The 16,621-nt window shown below is 43.2% G+C and overlaps 1 protein-coding gene across 1 annotated transcript in view; it reads left to right on the top strand.

The window, feature by feature from the left end:
• The window catches only part of C1H12orf50 (chromosome 1 C12orf50 homolog), a 29,079-nt gene extending 22,609 nt beyond the window's left edge, over positions 1–6,470 (top strand). The window contains exons 11-12 of the mRNA XM_054029820.1: positions 5,027–5,119; positions 6,445–6,470. Of these exons, the coding sequence (XP_053885795.1) occupies positions 5,027–5,119; positions 6,445–6,470 (119 nt within the window). The remainder of the gene's footprint in view (positions 1–5,026; positions 5,120–6,444) is intronic.
• The last annotated feature ends 10,151 nt before the right edge of the window (positions 6,471–16,621 follow it).

Raw genomic sequence — 16,621 nt, 5'->3', positions numbered from 1 at the left:
CTGTGTCAGTTCACCTCCCACCTGGGGAAGAAGGCACCTTGCTTGTGCTTGCTCTGGCTGGCCGCCCCGCCAGCCGCTGTTCCTTGCTGCCTGGCCACCCTGCCAGCCGCTGCTCCCTGTCACCTGGCTGCCCCTGCAGTCGCGGTTCTTCTCCACTGGCCATCCCTCCAGCCACAGTTCCTCGCTGCCTCACCAGCCGCTCGTTCTGCTCACCACCTTGCCAGCCACTTGTTCGCTGGCTGACTGTCAGTCACCTTCTACTGCCACCTGCCTCTCTGCTGCAATCTCTGCACATCAGTCTCTTTGGCCAGGTCTACACTACCCCCCTAATTCGAACTAAGGTACGCAACTTCAGCTACGTGAATAACGTAGCTGAAGTTCGAAGTACCTTAGTTCGAATTTACCTTGGTCCACACTCGGCAGGCAGGCTCCCTCGTCGACTCCGCGACAGTTGTTTGAAGTGTTTGGGGAAGTCACATATAAAGGACAAGTGTAGGATTTGTAAGAACTTTCACCCTAGAACCCAGAAGGAGTGGGATATCTGCTTTTGGGCCCTCCTCATGGAGTCTGAGCTTCATCTGGCATCAGAGCCCTCCCCTTCGGACTCCACTCCTAGCCACCTCAGCATCGGTGTGGAGTGCACCACCAGCACCGGGCCCCGTCTGGCACCATTCCCCCTTACCAGTGCCCAAGAAGCAGCAGAAAAAGAAGGGCTCCCTGGCACCAACTAAGGAGGGGAATGGGGCTTCAGGCAAAGGACCTACGTCAGGCCACATATCCGCCCCGGAGCTTCAAGGGGGTACTGCTGGATTTGGACCCCCCAGCCAAGGATCCGACTCCGATTCCTGGGAGTGGCAGGGGACTCTGGCTCCTCTTAGGGTCTTTGTTGCCTGAAGCGGCCCAGGCAGCTAAAGATCTAGTGGGCCAGCTGACACCGCAGATGCGCCAGGCACTGGACTCAGCTACGGTCCTACTGTCTAAGGGCAAGCCAATCATGGGACCACCCAAAAGGGCAGTGGGGTGCCCTCGGTCCCCGGACTGCAGGGGTAGGCCCCATCACCACAGCCTAGGACCCCAGCCCCGCAACCCCGGTCTCCGGCCAGAAGACCCAGGTCCCTGTGCTGTGTTCTCCTTCTACGAGGCATGGAACTCTGAAGTCAAGGCACCGGTCCCCGTTCTCGCGGTACCAGCGAACCTCCCACCAGAGATCGCCATGGCGCAGTTCACTATCGCCTAGACGATCTCCCAGGTGTCAGTCCCCACCCATGTGTGGGACTGCTCCTCATTGCAGCACTGGTCCTCTCCGTCCCAGTACCACTCATCGGACAGGAATTGATCCTTGCCCTCTACACGCTGGTCTCCGACAAGGGTCAGTCAGCAGACACAGGCTTCCACAGCTCTGCCCTGGTCACTGGAGGGGGAATGGTTCAGTTTGGAGCAGGATTTCAGCTTCTTGCCAAGAAAGGGTGAGTCGCTGCCCACCCACAAGACCGGTGCAACATCTGTGGCAGCAGCGTGGCAGCAAGGACAGTGGCCTGCTCAATGGCCTTATTGGAATCCTCGGGGTGTGCTGATGATGCTGGTCCTGCACTCCTACAACTCCTCCCTGGCTTCCTCGGACAAACCACCCACGGCACCGCAGACACCAGGCTTGGAATATGGTGCAGAATCCGACACTGGGGAAACACAGCAGGCTCCAGTGCCAAAGGAGCCCGTCCCCAGAAAGTGAAGAGGAACCCGCCCCTCCCTGTGGTGCAATCATCGTCTTCATTGCCAAACATAGTGGTGGCGGGCCCCTCCCAGACTGGCAGTCCCTCCAATGACTTCAAGGAGCTCCAGGCTCTCCTTAAAAGGGTGGCTACCAATTTAAATCTGGAAATTGAAGAGTTGGCAGATCAATTGGATGACCTTTTCAGTGTCATATCCTCCATCAGCCCAGCCTGGATTGCAGGTTATGCCAGGAGATGCAGGCCACTCTGCAGGACCTACTGTTTGAGAGAACTGGGCTCTCCTCTGAGCTCATGGACGCACGGCTGCATGGCCTGACAGACTCCCATGCCACCTTCCACTCTCTGGGCCTTCATACTCCTCACAGGCCAGGAAGCCCTTCCATCCTCTGCCTCCTCCACCAGAGCAACCTACTTGGCCAAATGGAAGTGGTTCACATGTTGGACTTTGGATAAAGGCATTCAGCCTTAGTGGGCCTCACTGCAGTTGATCCTAGACTATCTTCTGCATCTCAAGCTCCACGGCTTGTCCCTTTCATCTGTAAGGTCGACTTGGCTGCTATTTCGGCCTTCCATCCTCTGTTCCAGGGCAAGTCGGTTTTCACTCAGGACATGACGTTCAGGTTCCTCAAAGGCCTGGAACTTCTCTACCCCATGTCTGGGATTCCATTCCTCCAAAGGGATCTGAATTTAGTGCTTTCGTGACTCACGGTCCACCCCTTCGAGCCTCTGGCTTCCTGCTCGCCCTCTTCCTCCTTTCCTGGAAGGTCATGTTCTTACTTGCAATAACATCTGACTACAGGGTCTCGGAGATTATGGTGCTTACCTCAGAATCACAGTGTTTGGTCTTCTACAAGGACAAGGTCCAGCTGCGGATGCACCCGGAATTCCTGCCCGAGGTGGTTTCACAGTTTCATATGGGCCAGGATATATACTTACCTGTCTTTTTTCCCCAAACTGTGTAAGTTGGAGGAGGAGCACAGGTTGCATTCCCTAAATGTTAGCAGGGTGCTAGCCTTCTACATTGAAAGGATTAAGCCATTCCGCCAGTCAATGCAGTTGTTCGTCGCAGGGGCCGACAAGATGAAAGGTCGCCCAGTGTCGGCTCAGAGAATTTCATCTTGGATCACTGCCTGTATTCGCTGCTGCTATGATCAGGCAAAGGTGTCCCCTCCGACGATTTTAACTGCCCATTCAATCAGGGCACAAGCCTCTTCGGCGGCTTACCGAGTCCAAGTGCTGAACCAGGATATCTGTAGGGCCAGCACCTGGTTGTCCGTCCACATGTTCACGTCCCATTACGCACTTACCAAGCAGGCCCAGGATGATTCTGGCTTCTGGAGAGCAGTGCTACAAGCCACTTGATTGTGAACTCCTAGCTCACCTCCAAGGATACTGCTTGTGAATCACCTAGAATGGAATTGACATGAGCAAGCACTTGAAGAAGAAAAAACAGTTACCTACCTTTTTGTAACTGTTGTTCTTCGAGATGTGTTGCTCATGTCCATTCCATTACTCGCCCTCCTGCCCCTCTGTCGGAGTTGTTGGCAAGAAGAGACTGAGAGGACATAGGGCCGGCGGCATCTAATATACCGGCAGATGGGTACAGTACACAAGAAGGCGCTACAGCCAACACTACAGATACCGCTAAGGCAAAAATCTCCGACTGTGCACGTGGGCGCGCACACACCTAGAATGAAATGGACATGAGCAACATATCTGAAGAAGTGGTTTTTCTACCCACGAAAGCTTATGCCCAAATAAATCTGTTAGTCTTTAAGGTGCCACCGGACTCCTTGTTTTTTTTTTAACAATTACGAAAAGGTAGGTAACCGTTTTTTCCCAATCCTGACATTAGCACACTGTCTGATTGGTCCATACTTATAGGCCAATCACAACTGCTAAATCTAACTGTCAGTCAGAGCTGTTACACAAGTTTTAGTGCTATGGGCTGTTTATTATTATGGTATGGTGACTCTCACCTAGTTTTGGACTGAACATGCCTGACTAATCGCTCCCTGTACTGCTGGAGTTACCTTTACCTGACCTCATCCCACACTTGTCTGCCTGCCAACATAGGCTGATCTTAAAATGCCATCTCATTCTGCTTGACTGCACCAACACTTTACACATACCAAATTACCAAACTATTAAACTGTAAACAATTACCTCATCCTTTTTAATATGTTTCCAAATGTTAACTTATGCATCTTAACATTAAGGTCTACTATTGCCATCTTATTTCTTACCCATTTAGTTAATTTTATTTCAGTTCTTCCCCTATTTTCAGTTAATGGTGGCAAAGGCATGTTTTCAGTGCCATGTTTAGGAAACAAAATAGAGCAGCTCAAAATCTTTCATATCAATTTGAGCCCTGATCCAGCAAGCACTTAAGGTGTGCTTATCTTTAAGCACACTGTCTTCAGTGGGATTACTCATGTTCTTTAAAATTAAGCACATATTTAAACAGTTTGCTGGATTGAGATCTTAATCTTTATGAAATGTAGTAATCTACTAAGCCAGAGTTTCTTAAACGTTGTAGTTCTTCATACCACTTCCACAGAGAAACAGGTATACACAAACTCACCTTTCCCTGATGTTTGATTCCCACAACATTCCATTCAGTGGCTCTAGGAAGGGCTGTACAGATCTCTGGAAATCACATTTTGAGATTCACTTTCCAAATCTGTTTCTTTACCAAAAAGTCAAATATATCTTCCAGGCTATTATTATATTATTGTTTTGTCAAAGACGAGGATCGCCATGAAAATATTCATCGGATTTGGGAGTGCCTATGGGTCTCCTGAAAATGCTACAAGAATACAAATGATTTCTTACTGGTGAGTAAGGATTTGTCTACACAGTGTTTTAGTCATCATCAGCTGCTGTGTAAATTCTAATGAGCGCCAGCATATTGTGCACTAACTGGCTCATGTGAACCCAGCTGGCGCACACCAAAAATTCCCTAGTGTATATTAATGTAGTACTGTTTGAAATGGTACTAATTTAACATGCACTTGGGAATTTTTAGTGCATGCCAACAGGGGCCACCCAGGCCAGTTAGTGCACAACATGCTGGTGCACATTAGAATTTACATGCCAGCTGGTGTGAACCGAGGCGCTGGGTAGACAAGCCCTCAGTCTCTGTTTGAAGTTTAAATTATTTATATTTTGGAGCTGGCTTGTGTTGTGTCAGTTGATATTATAGCTAATATGTTTGTAACATGAGTAGCAGAATGAGAAGCAGTGTACTGTAATTGCAAGTGAAAATGTAAATCAAGAAATATATTTTCTTACAGACAAATGGACTGCAGCATCCTATAATTCACCAGCGTGGAGAAAAAGAAGCCCACATACAAAAGCATACTCTAAATCTGAAAAAATCCATTCAGGTACCTATTTGACAGCATTACTTTCAGTGCACTGTAATATATTAAAGATGACATATCTGTTTTAATTCTCTCTCCAGCTATAATCTGGAAGAAGCTTCTACTTAGGCACCTATCTTAAGACTGCTGGTTTCTAAGAGGTGCTGACAAATCTGAGATAGTTGTCTGCCCTTTTGTTTTGAGACCACCTCCTTTTACCCAATATCTCATGCTTTCCCACTTTTGGCAAGATACGTGACTTCCTCTAAAGTCAGGAATTACTATGCTGTTGTTACTGTATGGAGTAGCTATTGGCTTGCAGTGCTGGACAAAGTAATATGGTTATGCAATCCACATTAGTACAGTGTGGAGCTTTGTCCCCCTTTAGTGGTTTGTCCAAAGAAGACCTTAATGAGAATGCAACAGCTGCAAGCTAGGGGACTAAGTCTTGTAGCTCAAGCAGTAGAGCTGATGCACTGAATGCAGAATGTGTCGGTTCCCTCTGACAATCCATGGTGGGTTGTCATCACAATTGGCACCCTTCCTCACCCTCCCTTTGCTTTCTAAGACTTCTATTCACCAAGGTATTTAAGCATGTACCTAACTGAAACCATGTTAGTAGTGGGCTACTTAGACTTAAAGTTAGGCATATGCTCAAGTACCTTGCTGAACTGAAACCTAAGTCCAGACATCTTCACTTCAGTGTCTGTATCAGGCCCGAAGCCCTTCCCAATCCATATGTGGCAATACAGCGGTGGAGCTTGTGGAATCTCTGTGATCCTCTCATAGTCCCCAGCTATGGAAATTGCTAGGTGATGCAAGGCAGGTTCTTCTTCCTTGGTGGCATACAGTCTTATATCGTCCTCAAGATTGCTAGTTTCAGAAGATATCTTTTAAATAGTGTGCGAACACCCACAGACCTGGTGAACTGAATTGCTCTTAAATGCTGAAAATGATGTCCCTGAGTGAATCAATGTTTCCACTGTTGGATCAGACTTCAGTGGTGGTCTGACTGTAGTTAATAAATAAGCTCTGCCATTCAGGTTTTCCAATTTACAAAGCTGCCCACATTTTCCCAAACGTTATTGCATAAATTCTATATGTGATATGCATTTTTAATGTGCACACACACGCATTCACACAGTGCTTAAAGATCTATTTGTGAAGATGTTGGAGAAAAAAAATCTGTGTTGCATTTTAAAAATGCGTCAGTTATATTGAGTGAATATTTTCTCTTTATTGTAATTGTTATAAGTGCTAAATGCTCAAATACTGAATAAGTCTTTAAATGGACATAGACATTTATAACAATATATTATACAAAAATATGCTGTGTATTTTGACTACAGATCCAAAAAGAAATGGAAGCAAGTAAAAAACAGAAAGAAAGAGACTTCGAGAAAATAAAGAAGTGAAGCACAATCCATCATACAATTTACAATAAAAAATGATAAAAATGCAAATTCAAGGAATGAGATTATCACATGCTTCACACTGGAGATCCAAAGATGATAAAATGCAAATTCTAAAAATAAGATGCAGGAAGTGTACACTGTATGGTTTCAAAACTGATAAAAATGCAAATTAAAAAAACCTACATACTGCTTGTGTATTTATGAGGTCTGCAGTCTATTCTGTATATTGTTGAAGTTTAACCTAGTTTGAAAGTTGGACTATTCAAATAATTTTTAACTGTGATCCTGGCTGTAAAGTACAGACTGATGCTAAACCAGATCTTTGAATGCAGCCTCCTTCCATTTTGTTTGCCCAAATGCTGTAGGGCATAATTAATAATAAGAATGGGGATATGGCTAGCTGGATTTAGTGCAGCACAGCAGCATTTCAGAGGGATTTCAATGGAAATATCATCTCACTCTGGGCAGAGAGGGTCTTGATCTGTAAGATAGGGTCTGTGAACAGCTTCAAACTAGGGGACTTAGGGTGGGATCCACAAAGGTACTTAAGTACCTAAACCCCAGGCCTCTAAGTTTTGGGTTTAGGTACCTAATTCCCAGTTTTGGCTCCACTGAGATCCATATATCTCTGAAATGCTCTTACTCTATTATTTACATGAATGAGTTTTGGATCAGGTCCTTAATGCCTTTTGCATTCCAAAATCTATTTTATTTTTACTAAGACCTGGTATGCACCTAAAAGTTTGTTCAATCTATCTACATTATTCAGGGTTCTGAAAATATTTCATACCCAGTGCTACATAGTTAGGTCATCCTAACTCCTATTGTAGATGCAGCTGGCTCGATGGACAAATTCTTCCATTGACCTAGCTACTGCCTCCCAGAAAGGAGGTTTTACTACAGCGATGGAAAAACCCCTTCTGTCTCTGTAGTAAGTGTCCACACTACAGCGTTAGAGCAACAGTGCTGCTGTAGCACTTGTAGTGTAGACATAGCCTAACTGAGAACTAGGGTTTTTAAAATGTTATCAACTATCAGGGCTGGCTCTAGCGTTTTTGCCGCCCCAAGCACCCAAAAAAAAAAAAAAAAGCCGCTATCGCGATCAACGGCAGCTCTATCGCTGCTTCATTCTACGGTGGCAAGTCCTTCGCTCTGAGAGGGAGTGACGGCCCCGCCGCCAAACTGCTGGATGTGCCACTCCCCTCTTCACTGGCTGCCCCAGGCACCTGCTTGCTACGCTGGTGCCTGGAGCCGGCCCTGTCAACTATTAAACTCTATCTGTAATGACTTGGGGCTAGTCTACTCTAGAATTGCTATGGCAGTTCAGCTGTACCAACGGAGCTGCACCACTGTAGTGCTGCTAGTGCAGATATTCTATACTGACGGGAGAGAGCCCTCCCGTTGGCATAATTACTCCACCTGCCCGAGCGACAGTAGTTATATCAGCAGGAGAACTTCTCCCACCGACATAGCACTGTCCACACCGGTGCTTAGGTTGGTGTAACTTACATCACTCAGGGAGGTGACTTTTCCACACCCCTGAGTGACTTAAGTTATACCAAAGTAAGTGCTAGTGTGTACAAGCCCCTTGGTAAATGTTAACCTAAAGGAAGACATTACAAACATGACCCCCATGTTCATTACCACTTTAAGTCTCAGTCATTGACAAAAACACAATAAATACAGAGCTTGATATTTAGGTACTGAACACTTCTGGTGAGGTGCTAAGTGCCATTAACTACCACTGAAGTCAATTGGAATTGAGAGTTTTCAGCACTTTACAGGATCAGATGCCTAGCTTAGGTCTTTGTCACAGTTGGAAAATAGTCTTAGAATTAATTAAAAAACAAAAATACCCAAACAAAAATGGAACAATGTCTGGTATTGTTATTTCCAAATTACCAGGGCCTCTCCTACAATATTGTTTAATCCTCTTATATCTGATTGGCTTTGGGTATGTCTATACTACCCGCCGGATTGGCAGGCAGCAATCGATCCAGTGGGGGTGGATTTATCGCGTCTAGTCTAGACGCGATAAATTGACCCCCGAGCTCTCTCCCGTCGACTCCTGTACTCCACCGCCGCAAGAGGCACAGGCGTAGTCGACGGGGGAGTGGCAGCTCACCACAGTGAAGACACCTCGGTGATTAGATCTAAGTACATCGACTTCAGCTACGTTATTCACATAGCTGAAGTTGTGTAACTTAGATCGATTCCACCCTCTATCCCCCCCTCCCCCGATGTAGACCAGGCCTTTGTCTTTAGTACCCCATTAAGCACTTCAGTGGGAATTGAGGAAAATCAGCATTTTGCACAAACAGGCCCATACTTTGCATTGTTTTCCAGATCATATTTCTCAAAGCAGAATTATATTAGTAATAAAATAGGTTAGGCATTTTAGGCACCTGAAATAGGTTAGACATTTTAGATAGTTAGCAGACTAAAAAATGCCATCACCTGTATTTTATAAGAACCTGCAAAAACTCCCATCCTGAGACCCTACATTTCAGAGTAATAACTCCAGGGGTATAATAGCATTGTAACATGAAATAAGCTATATATATAAGTAATAACTCAAAATCTCTCTTTAGTATACACCCAAAGGACCAGCACAAATTTGTAGCCTTGTACAGCTTGTCTTTAAAGTTTGAACAAAATTGTACCAGAAACTTTGGTGATACTTTAATATAGGGATTTAAGGCAGTGAGCTCCCAGTGGAGGTGATCATTAGTACAGATTTTACAGCATATAAATATTTAATTTTAAAAAATAAAAATTAAGAAAAATATAAATGGATTTGATTGTGAAAAAGTCTAATCAGAATTGTAGTCACTAGAGGTCAGTATAGCCATAGGAATGGAATTAAATCACTAAAAATGTGATTTTACTAACTTTCTTAAACATATAGCATCTGATGCTAATTTGTAGTAAAATCCCTTTCGTGCTGCTTTGGCAGGAGTTTAAAGTGAGTGGAAAAGACCCATTGCAAATCCACTTGTAGAGAGGGCCTCACTCCTTGGTGCAGAGCTGTCGTAAAGCCTCTGCATCAGCCCTGGACCCATTGCCTACTGGAGAGGGCTATGGGAAGCAAAGTGCGAATTGGAGCAGGTCCAAGGCTGCTTTAATGTATACAGGGGGACAGACCAGCCTCTGCATGGTCCCAGAATATGGGGAGCACAAGAGTGCCATAAATCCAATGTTGTCCCCTCTCCATCACTGGCCAACACACAGGAATGAGGAAACTGAGACTCAGACCCATATGAGTTTGGCATTATGATTTCTTGCAGATGAAAATATACATGGAAACTTAATGCTCTGAAGCACAAACTTTGAAACACTATGGTCTAACCATAATGCATTTTAGAGCAGAGATAGAGGGCACTTAAATATAGATGAGATATGTTTATAAAATTTGCAGATAAAAAAGAAAAGACATCTGGAACAATGGACACTCTGGGGCCTAATTCTAGCCTTGATGCTCTTGCCTAACTGGTATTAACAGAGGTGAGAGTCACAATGGAGAACTGCCACTAAGGATAGCTTCCAATTGTGCACCATCTGTTCATCTAGTGCACCATCTAGTCCATCTGGTTCATTACAGTGGTAGTGTGTGTTCTAGAGGTTACCATATCTGAACGTGTTGCTTCCAAACGAAGTAAAATGTGAGGTCAAAATCTGCTTGTGCTTATTAAAGCTTTTTGGAAAGCAGGATATTTTATTCCAGGTTACTGGAAGTTTCCTGAGACTTGATAATGAGGTACATAACCATGAACTTTATTAATCATTTTTGTACTGAATGCACACAATGCTAAGTACATACACAGGTCTGTTCCAGCATACACTGGCCAATATACAGATGGAGTCTCTAGGATCAGTCTAGACATCTGGAGGGAACCCACTTAGAACAATACATCCTTCCTTTTGCTAACTGTAAAAACAGGCTTCTGTTCATGTGTTATAGTTTCCAAAACCAATCAGTAGCCTGTGGTCTGTTTATTGAAGCACAGGCAACTCACTGGGCCTGGCACAGAGCAGCTCAACTCAGGTGGAAGTGCTGTCAGGAAAGGTCTGATGGAGGGATGTAATGATATCACCACTTTTCAGAACTGGGTCAAGATTCAGGGGCCAGTTGTACAAGGTGTTTAGGCACCTACAGGTGTAGATAGGCACCTAGTGGGATTTTTCAAAAGCTCCTAAACTGGTTAGATGCCTATCTCTCATTGAAAATCTTGGCTGTGATCATGGCTTAAGTGTACTTGTACTCTGAAAAGGGACTTTGTAAACGGGGGACATTTTCTCACTCAACAGATCTGCTTCCTAAAATTTAAACTTGGTAGCAAAAGCAACACAGACAAGAGGTAGTGAGCCTGATTCTATTGGTGGGTGCAGATTAGCAACTAGGATTGTTAACTAAATTCCAAATGGAACGCCAAACTCTGTTTGTTACACCTCTGCCACCCCACTGACGGCAAAGAGGGTGTAGAGCTGTAACTAAGGGCAGAATCTGAAAACAGTAGTGTTTCCTAGGAGTAAGGGCTTTATCCTATAAGATGCTGTGCACTCCCATTGACTTCAATAGAACTATTCACATGCCTAAAGTTAAGCATGTGATTATATGCTTTGCTGGGTTAGGTCAGAGTGTTTAGCAACTGGCCAGATTGCTCCCTGAGTGTAGCATTTGGCCTGCATTATTCTCGATGTTTGAGAAGGAAAAAACCCTGCTTTACCTTCAGATCTCAGGGTGAGTTACAACTGAGCAAATCTGATAAATAAATTACTGAGAAATAGTTAACACGGAGCCTCATTATGTAGTCTTTATGGAGCCAATGTTTAGTGTAGAACTGCATTTTAATGAGGTAGATATAGCAAATCACCTCATATTTACTTATTCTGTTGGTTAACAGCCTTTGATTTTGATGGCCCAAGTGAGAGTCAGTGTGATAGAGGGTGGATAGTTTGTTGTGTAGTTATGTATTCTTGAGGAGCACCACATCACCAGTGCTCAGAAGTGGAATCTTTATGCTCCGCATATTCTTTTATTTTTAAATCTGCTGGTGTGATGCATACTCTTATGGACTCATCATAGGTGATTGTTTTTACCTTGGGCAACCTAGTTCTGTGTTGCAGGCCAAACAGAATTGTATCCAATAGCACTAATCAAGTTGCGAGGGGTAGCCTGAGGAACTAATAAGAACTGATACAACTTCTTACCTCAGCTATCATGGAGATACACTGAATGTTCTTGTGTCCTAATGAAGTGTTCGGTTTTATCCTTGGTTTGTGGCCAATGTGGCAAGATTTTCTAATGATGGAAATCAAGATACACAGCAAATTGTGTTAAACTGGGTACTTTGGAATGGTGGGCAATTGTGTGTTTCAATGACTGCTGACACTTCATATACTAAATAGACTTGTCTAGCATGGACATCACTGTTTTTTGAAGGTTGGGTTGAGTAGTTCATAGTTACTTATCAAGGGTAAGCAGCTTGACAAAATCAGTTGGATTTTTATATGGAATTCAGTTTCGTGGTTTAATCTTGGGAATTAGACTTTTTCTCTCAGGAACACTTTGGATTGCAGTGTACTTTGTTGGCCTTCAGGAGTTAAGTCAATTGTGTGATACCACAGGAAATGAGACAAAAGCAATGTTGTGTCACAGAAGTGTACATTATGATCTGAGGCTTATAGCTCTGAGTGTAAGTTCATCTTTTATGTGATGTTTAAAGAGCTCATTACTCTTGTACTTCTGGCATCTGATGCCATCAACTTGCAGATAAACATTTCCATTACTGCTCTAGCGTGATTTCAATAATAGTTTATAACCAGGTGTCCAGAATGGCAGTTCTTATGTGTCAGATGAATCATTTATTGCTTTAGGAACAACATTGTTTGCAGTGTTGTTCTAGCCATGTTGGTCCCAGGATATTAGAGAGACAAGGCAGGTCAGGTAACAGCTTTTATTGGACCAACTTATGGTGGTGAAAGAGATAAGCTTTCGAGCTACACAGCGTAGGTGCTGACTCTGGGTGCTCCAGGGCTGGAGCATCCACAGAAAAAAAACCCAGTGGGTGCACAGCACCCACCAGCCAGAGCTGTTGGGTGCCGTCGCCGATCAGGAGTGAGGATGGGCCTTGGGGAGCAGGGGCAGGAAGAGGCAGAGCAAGGGCGGGGCCTTGGGGTAGCAGTGGAGTGGGGGCAGGGCCTCCGGGCAGAGCAGGAGTGGAGCACCCACGGGGAAAAGTAAAACTCAGTGCCTTTCCTACACAGAGCTCTTCTTCAAGTCTGGGAAAAGTACTCAGAATGTCACAGCTAAATGCCCCATAACAACTACGTGGGTGAAACCAGATAATCACTACACTATCAAATGAACTCACATGGAAAATGATAAAAGACAAAAACACCATATTACCCATGGGTGAACACTTTTCACAAAATGAGCACTCCATATCTGACCTCTCAGTTTTCATCCTCAAAGGAACCCTGCTCAACACATTCAAAAGACAAACCTAGGAGCTTAAGTTCATAACTTTGTAGATGCAAAATCATGGTCTTAATAAAGACACTGCATTTATGGTTTATTACAACAATCTGTAACCCACTAACCCCATTTTTTTTGTCCTATGGCAGCAGAGATGTTTACTTTGAACTTCTCCTTGAATGGTTTCTGAGAATATGTGTTAACTACTTATGCAAAACAATCTGTTCCAATTTTTATTTAGCTGTGACACTCTTGAGTACTTTTCCTAGACCAGAAGAATAGCTCCATGTATCTCAAAAGCTTGTCTCTTTCACCAGCAGAAGGTGGTAAAATAAAAGCTATTACCTCACCCACATTGTCTTTCTTAGAAACAACAAGAAAGTTGAGAAAATTTACATGAGCAGCTGCTGTTTGTGTGTGTCAGAAGAAGTGGTCTGCAAGATAGATCTTTCCCCAAGTGATAAATTACATTATTATGGATATGAATCTTCAGCAAACTTGAATTTGATCAGCAAACTGGTGGCTGAAAATTTTGGTTGCTGAACATGAGTTTGTTGTTCGTGATCGGTCACCACCACAAAGTGACAGTCATATGTGCATAGATGAAAATGTCTGCATCCCCAGATGACAGCAAGACAGAGCTTCCCAGAGGAGCAATACTAAGAATTCCCCTCAGACAAGACTACTGCAATGTTTCAAGACTAAAAACTGGCAGATGTTTAATATTTTTTACCTTAAGGCCACAGATACCTGCTGTTTGATTTAAGGCATTAGAAAAGCCATCAGCATGGCTTGTGCTGAAATTGCTGCAGAATAAACAGCCTCAAGAGTCGAACTCTTTTGTGTTTTCATTGTTTTATTTGCTCTTGCTTATGTTGCACTATATTAAAGCAATGCTCCTCCATGATTCACAGCAGATTCTCCTATGCTTATTCCAGCATGAGTGAACCCACTGTGGATACACTGGAGATAGCTGTTTAAAAAGCCTTTATTTAAAAGATGCTAGCATGAAGTATACTAACATCATTTAAAAGCTATTTGAATAGCAGTGTAGAACACTCGTATTATTGGACTAGAATTCTGTTTTTTTGTTTTTGTTTTGCATGATAGGAATGTAGGTTTTGTCATATTAGAGCAGACTATTCATCTCTCTAGTTTGGTATTAAAAATCTGATCTGATGACATCTTACACCCAGCAAAACACTGTAATTCTTACTGTCCCCTGTTGCAAACAGCTGATACCCTGAAATAGGAGATTTGATTATCATTTCTCTTTGAATGTACACTTATGTTATGGTTGACCATAAAATTACTCAGCTGTTTTTAACAATTGTCCACATTATTTGACTCAGTGACCTCAGGCAGTGAATTCCATATGTTTGGCCAGATTCACCTTCTTGGGCTCAAGGGGCTACAGTTTGCAATTTCTGCATGCTGTGCTAGAGTGGGGATTCACAGGAACATGGGGACTGCCATACTGGATCAGACCAGTGGTCCATCCAGTCCAGTATCCACTCTCTGACAGCGTTCAGTGTAGGATGCTTTAGAGAAGGATTCAAGCAACTCCAGACAAGACAGATATGGAATAATTTGTCCAATGGGGAAGTTTCTTCCAGATCCTTTCAGCTGATGGCTGGCATATGCCCTGATGCAGAGAGTTTTGTACTCTTTCTAAATATTTTTCTCATCTTATCTAGTGGAACTGTGAATATTTCTGTAATTCATATAAATGTCCAATCCTTTTTTTGAATATTATTAAATTCTTAGTCTCAATGATCTATTGTGGCAATTAGTTCCACAGGTTAATTGTTTATTTTGTAAAATAATTTATTTTATTTTCATCAATTTTAAATTTGCTGCCTTTCACTTTAATTGAATGTCCCCTTTTTTTTTGTCTGGCATTATACAAAAGGGTAACGATGAGCCCCTGATTTATTTTCTCTTTATGAATCATTATTTTGTACACCTGTCATGGCTATTGTATATGGCAGATATAGTACAAATCCTTGATTAGAAACATAGACATGCACACAAGATTGAAGGGCTGACTCTGTCTTTTAATACGGAAGAAGAAAGAAACTGTGAGTATTATGTAACAACAGTTTCAACATAAAAAACTGCTTAAAGAACTATAACTGGAAATTCACATAAACAGATTCATCACTCTGCTCAATACGTACAGGTATATAACATCTGTCCTGACCACTGAAATGAAATAGGCAAAACACCTTTAGAAGTACTTGTGGGCTAGAACCCACTTCATCAGATGCATGAAGTGAAAAATACAGGAGCAGGTTGGTACTTGTGGGGAAACAGCCAAATGTCCAGTTGCATATCAAGCCTTGCAGGCAGCTTGCGTTCTCTTTCTGGAGAGTGTCTGCCAACATTATGAACACTTCCATGAGGAAATACCGTGTCTGCAGCAATGTCTGACTCAGATGTTCCCTCAGATGATGCTGGTTGCTCAGCACAGCTGCTTTCCATTATAATATCATTGGTGTTGCTTCTAGCTGGGACACTGAGGTGGTAACAACTGTCGACTCCCCGAATTTTGCTTCTTTTGTCAGCCATGGAGTCTTGCAATTGGTCAACATGTTGGGCCTGTCTTGTAGTAGGTGACTGCTCGGTATCCTTCTGGCTCTGTCAATCTGTTTCTTCACTTCACCAGGTGGGTATTGTAGTTTTAAGAGCGCTTGATAGAGATTCTGTGGGTGTTTGTCTCTGTCTGAGGGATCAGAGCAAATGTGGTTGTATCTTAGAGTTTGGCTGTAGACAATGGATTGTGTGATGTGGTCTGGATGAAAGCTGGAGGCATGTAGGTAAGTATAGCAGCCAGTAGGTTTCCAGTATAGGTTGGTGTTTATGTGACCATCGCTTATTATTACTGTAGTGTCTAGGAAGTGGACCTCTTGTGTGGACTGGTCCAGGTTGATGGTAGGGTGGAAATCATTGAAATCTCGGTGGAATTCCTCAAGGACCTCCTTCCCATGGGTCCAGATGACAAAGATGTAATCAATGTAGTGCAAGTAGAGTAGGGACTTAAGGGGATGAGAGCTGAGGAAGCGTTGTTCTAAGGCAGCCATAAAAATGTTGGCATACTGAGGAGCCATGCGGGTACCCATATTTATACTGCTCTGTATACTATACACTGAAATGTAAGGAAATATTTATATTTATATTCCAATTGATTTATTTTATAATTATATGGTAAGCATTAGAAAATAAGCAATTTTTCAGTAATAGTGTGCTGTGACACTTTTGTATTTTCATGTGATTTTGTAAGTTTTTAAGTGAGGTGAAACTTGGGGGTATACAAGACAAATGAGACTCTTGAAAGGTGGGCGGTAATCTAGAAAGGTTGAGAGCCACTGATCTAAATAACACTGTATCCTTGGAATATCTTGCAAATCATGGTCCATTGTCATATAGCAGGAGCTGAAGCAATACCAAACACTAGCCTTGTTTGTTGATTCTAAGGTATGCCTTAGACTCTTCCGCAACATGTAGGTAGACCTGGGACAAATCAGTGTTGCTGAATCATTGTCCCCCTACCTATGTAGCAAAAGTGTCTTCAATTTGAGATAGGGGGTATTTTTCAACTTTTAGTACAGGGTTTATAGTGACCTTAAAATC

The sequence above is a fragment of the Malaclemys terrapin genome, chromosome 1 (genome assembly GCF_027887155.1).
Source record: "Malaclemys terrapin pileata isolate rMalTer1 chromosome 1, rMalTer1.hap1, whole genome shotgun sequence".
In the NCBI taxonomy this organism is placed as follows: domain Eukaryota; kingdom Metazoa; phylum Chordata; order Testudines; family Emydidae; genus Malaclemys; species Malaclemys terrapin.
The sequence above is the reverse complement of the archived record's forward strand: the minus strand, read 5'-3'. Positions and strand labels throughout refer to the sequence as shown.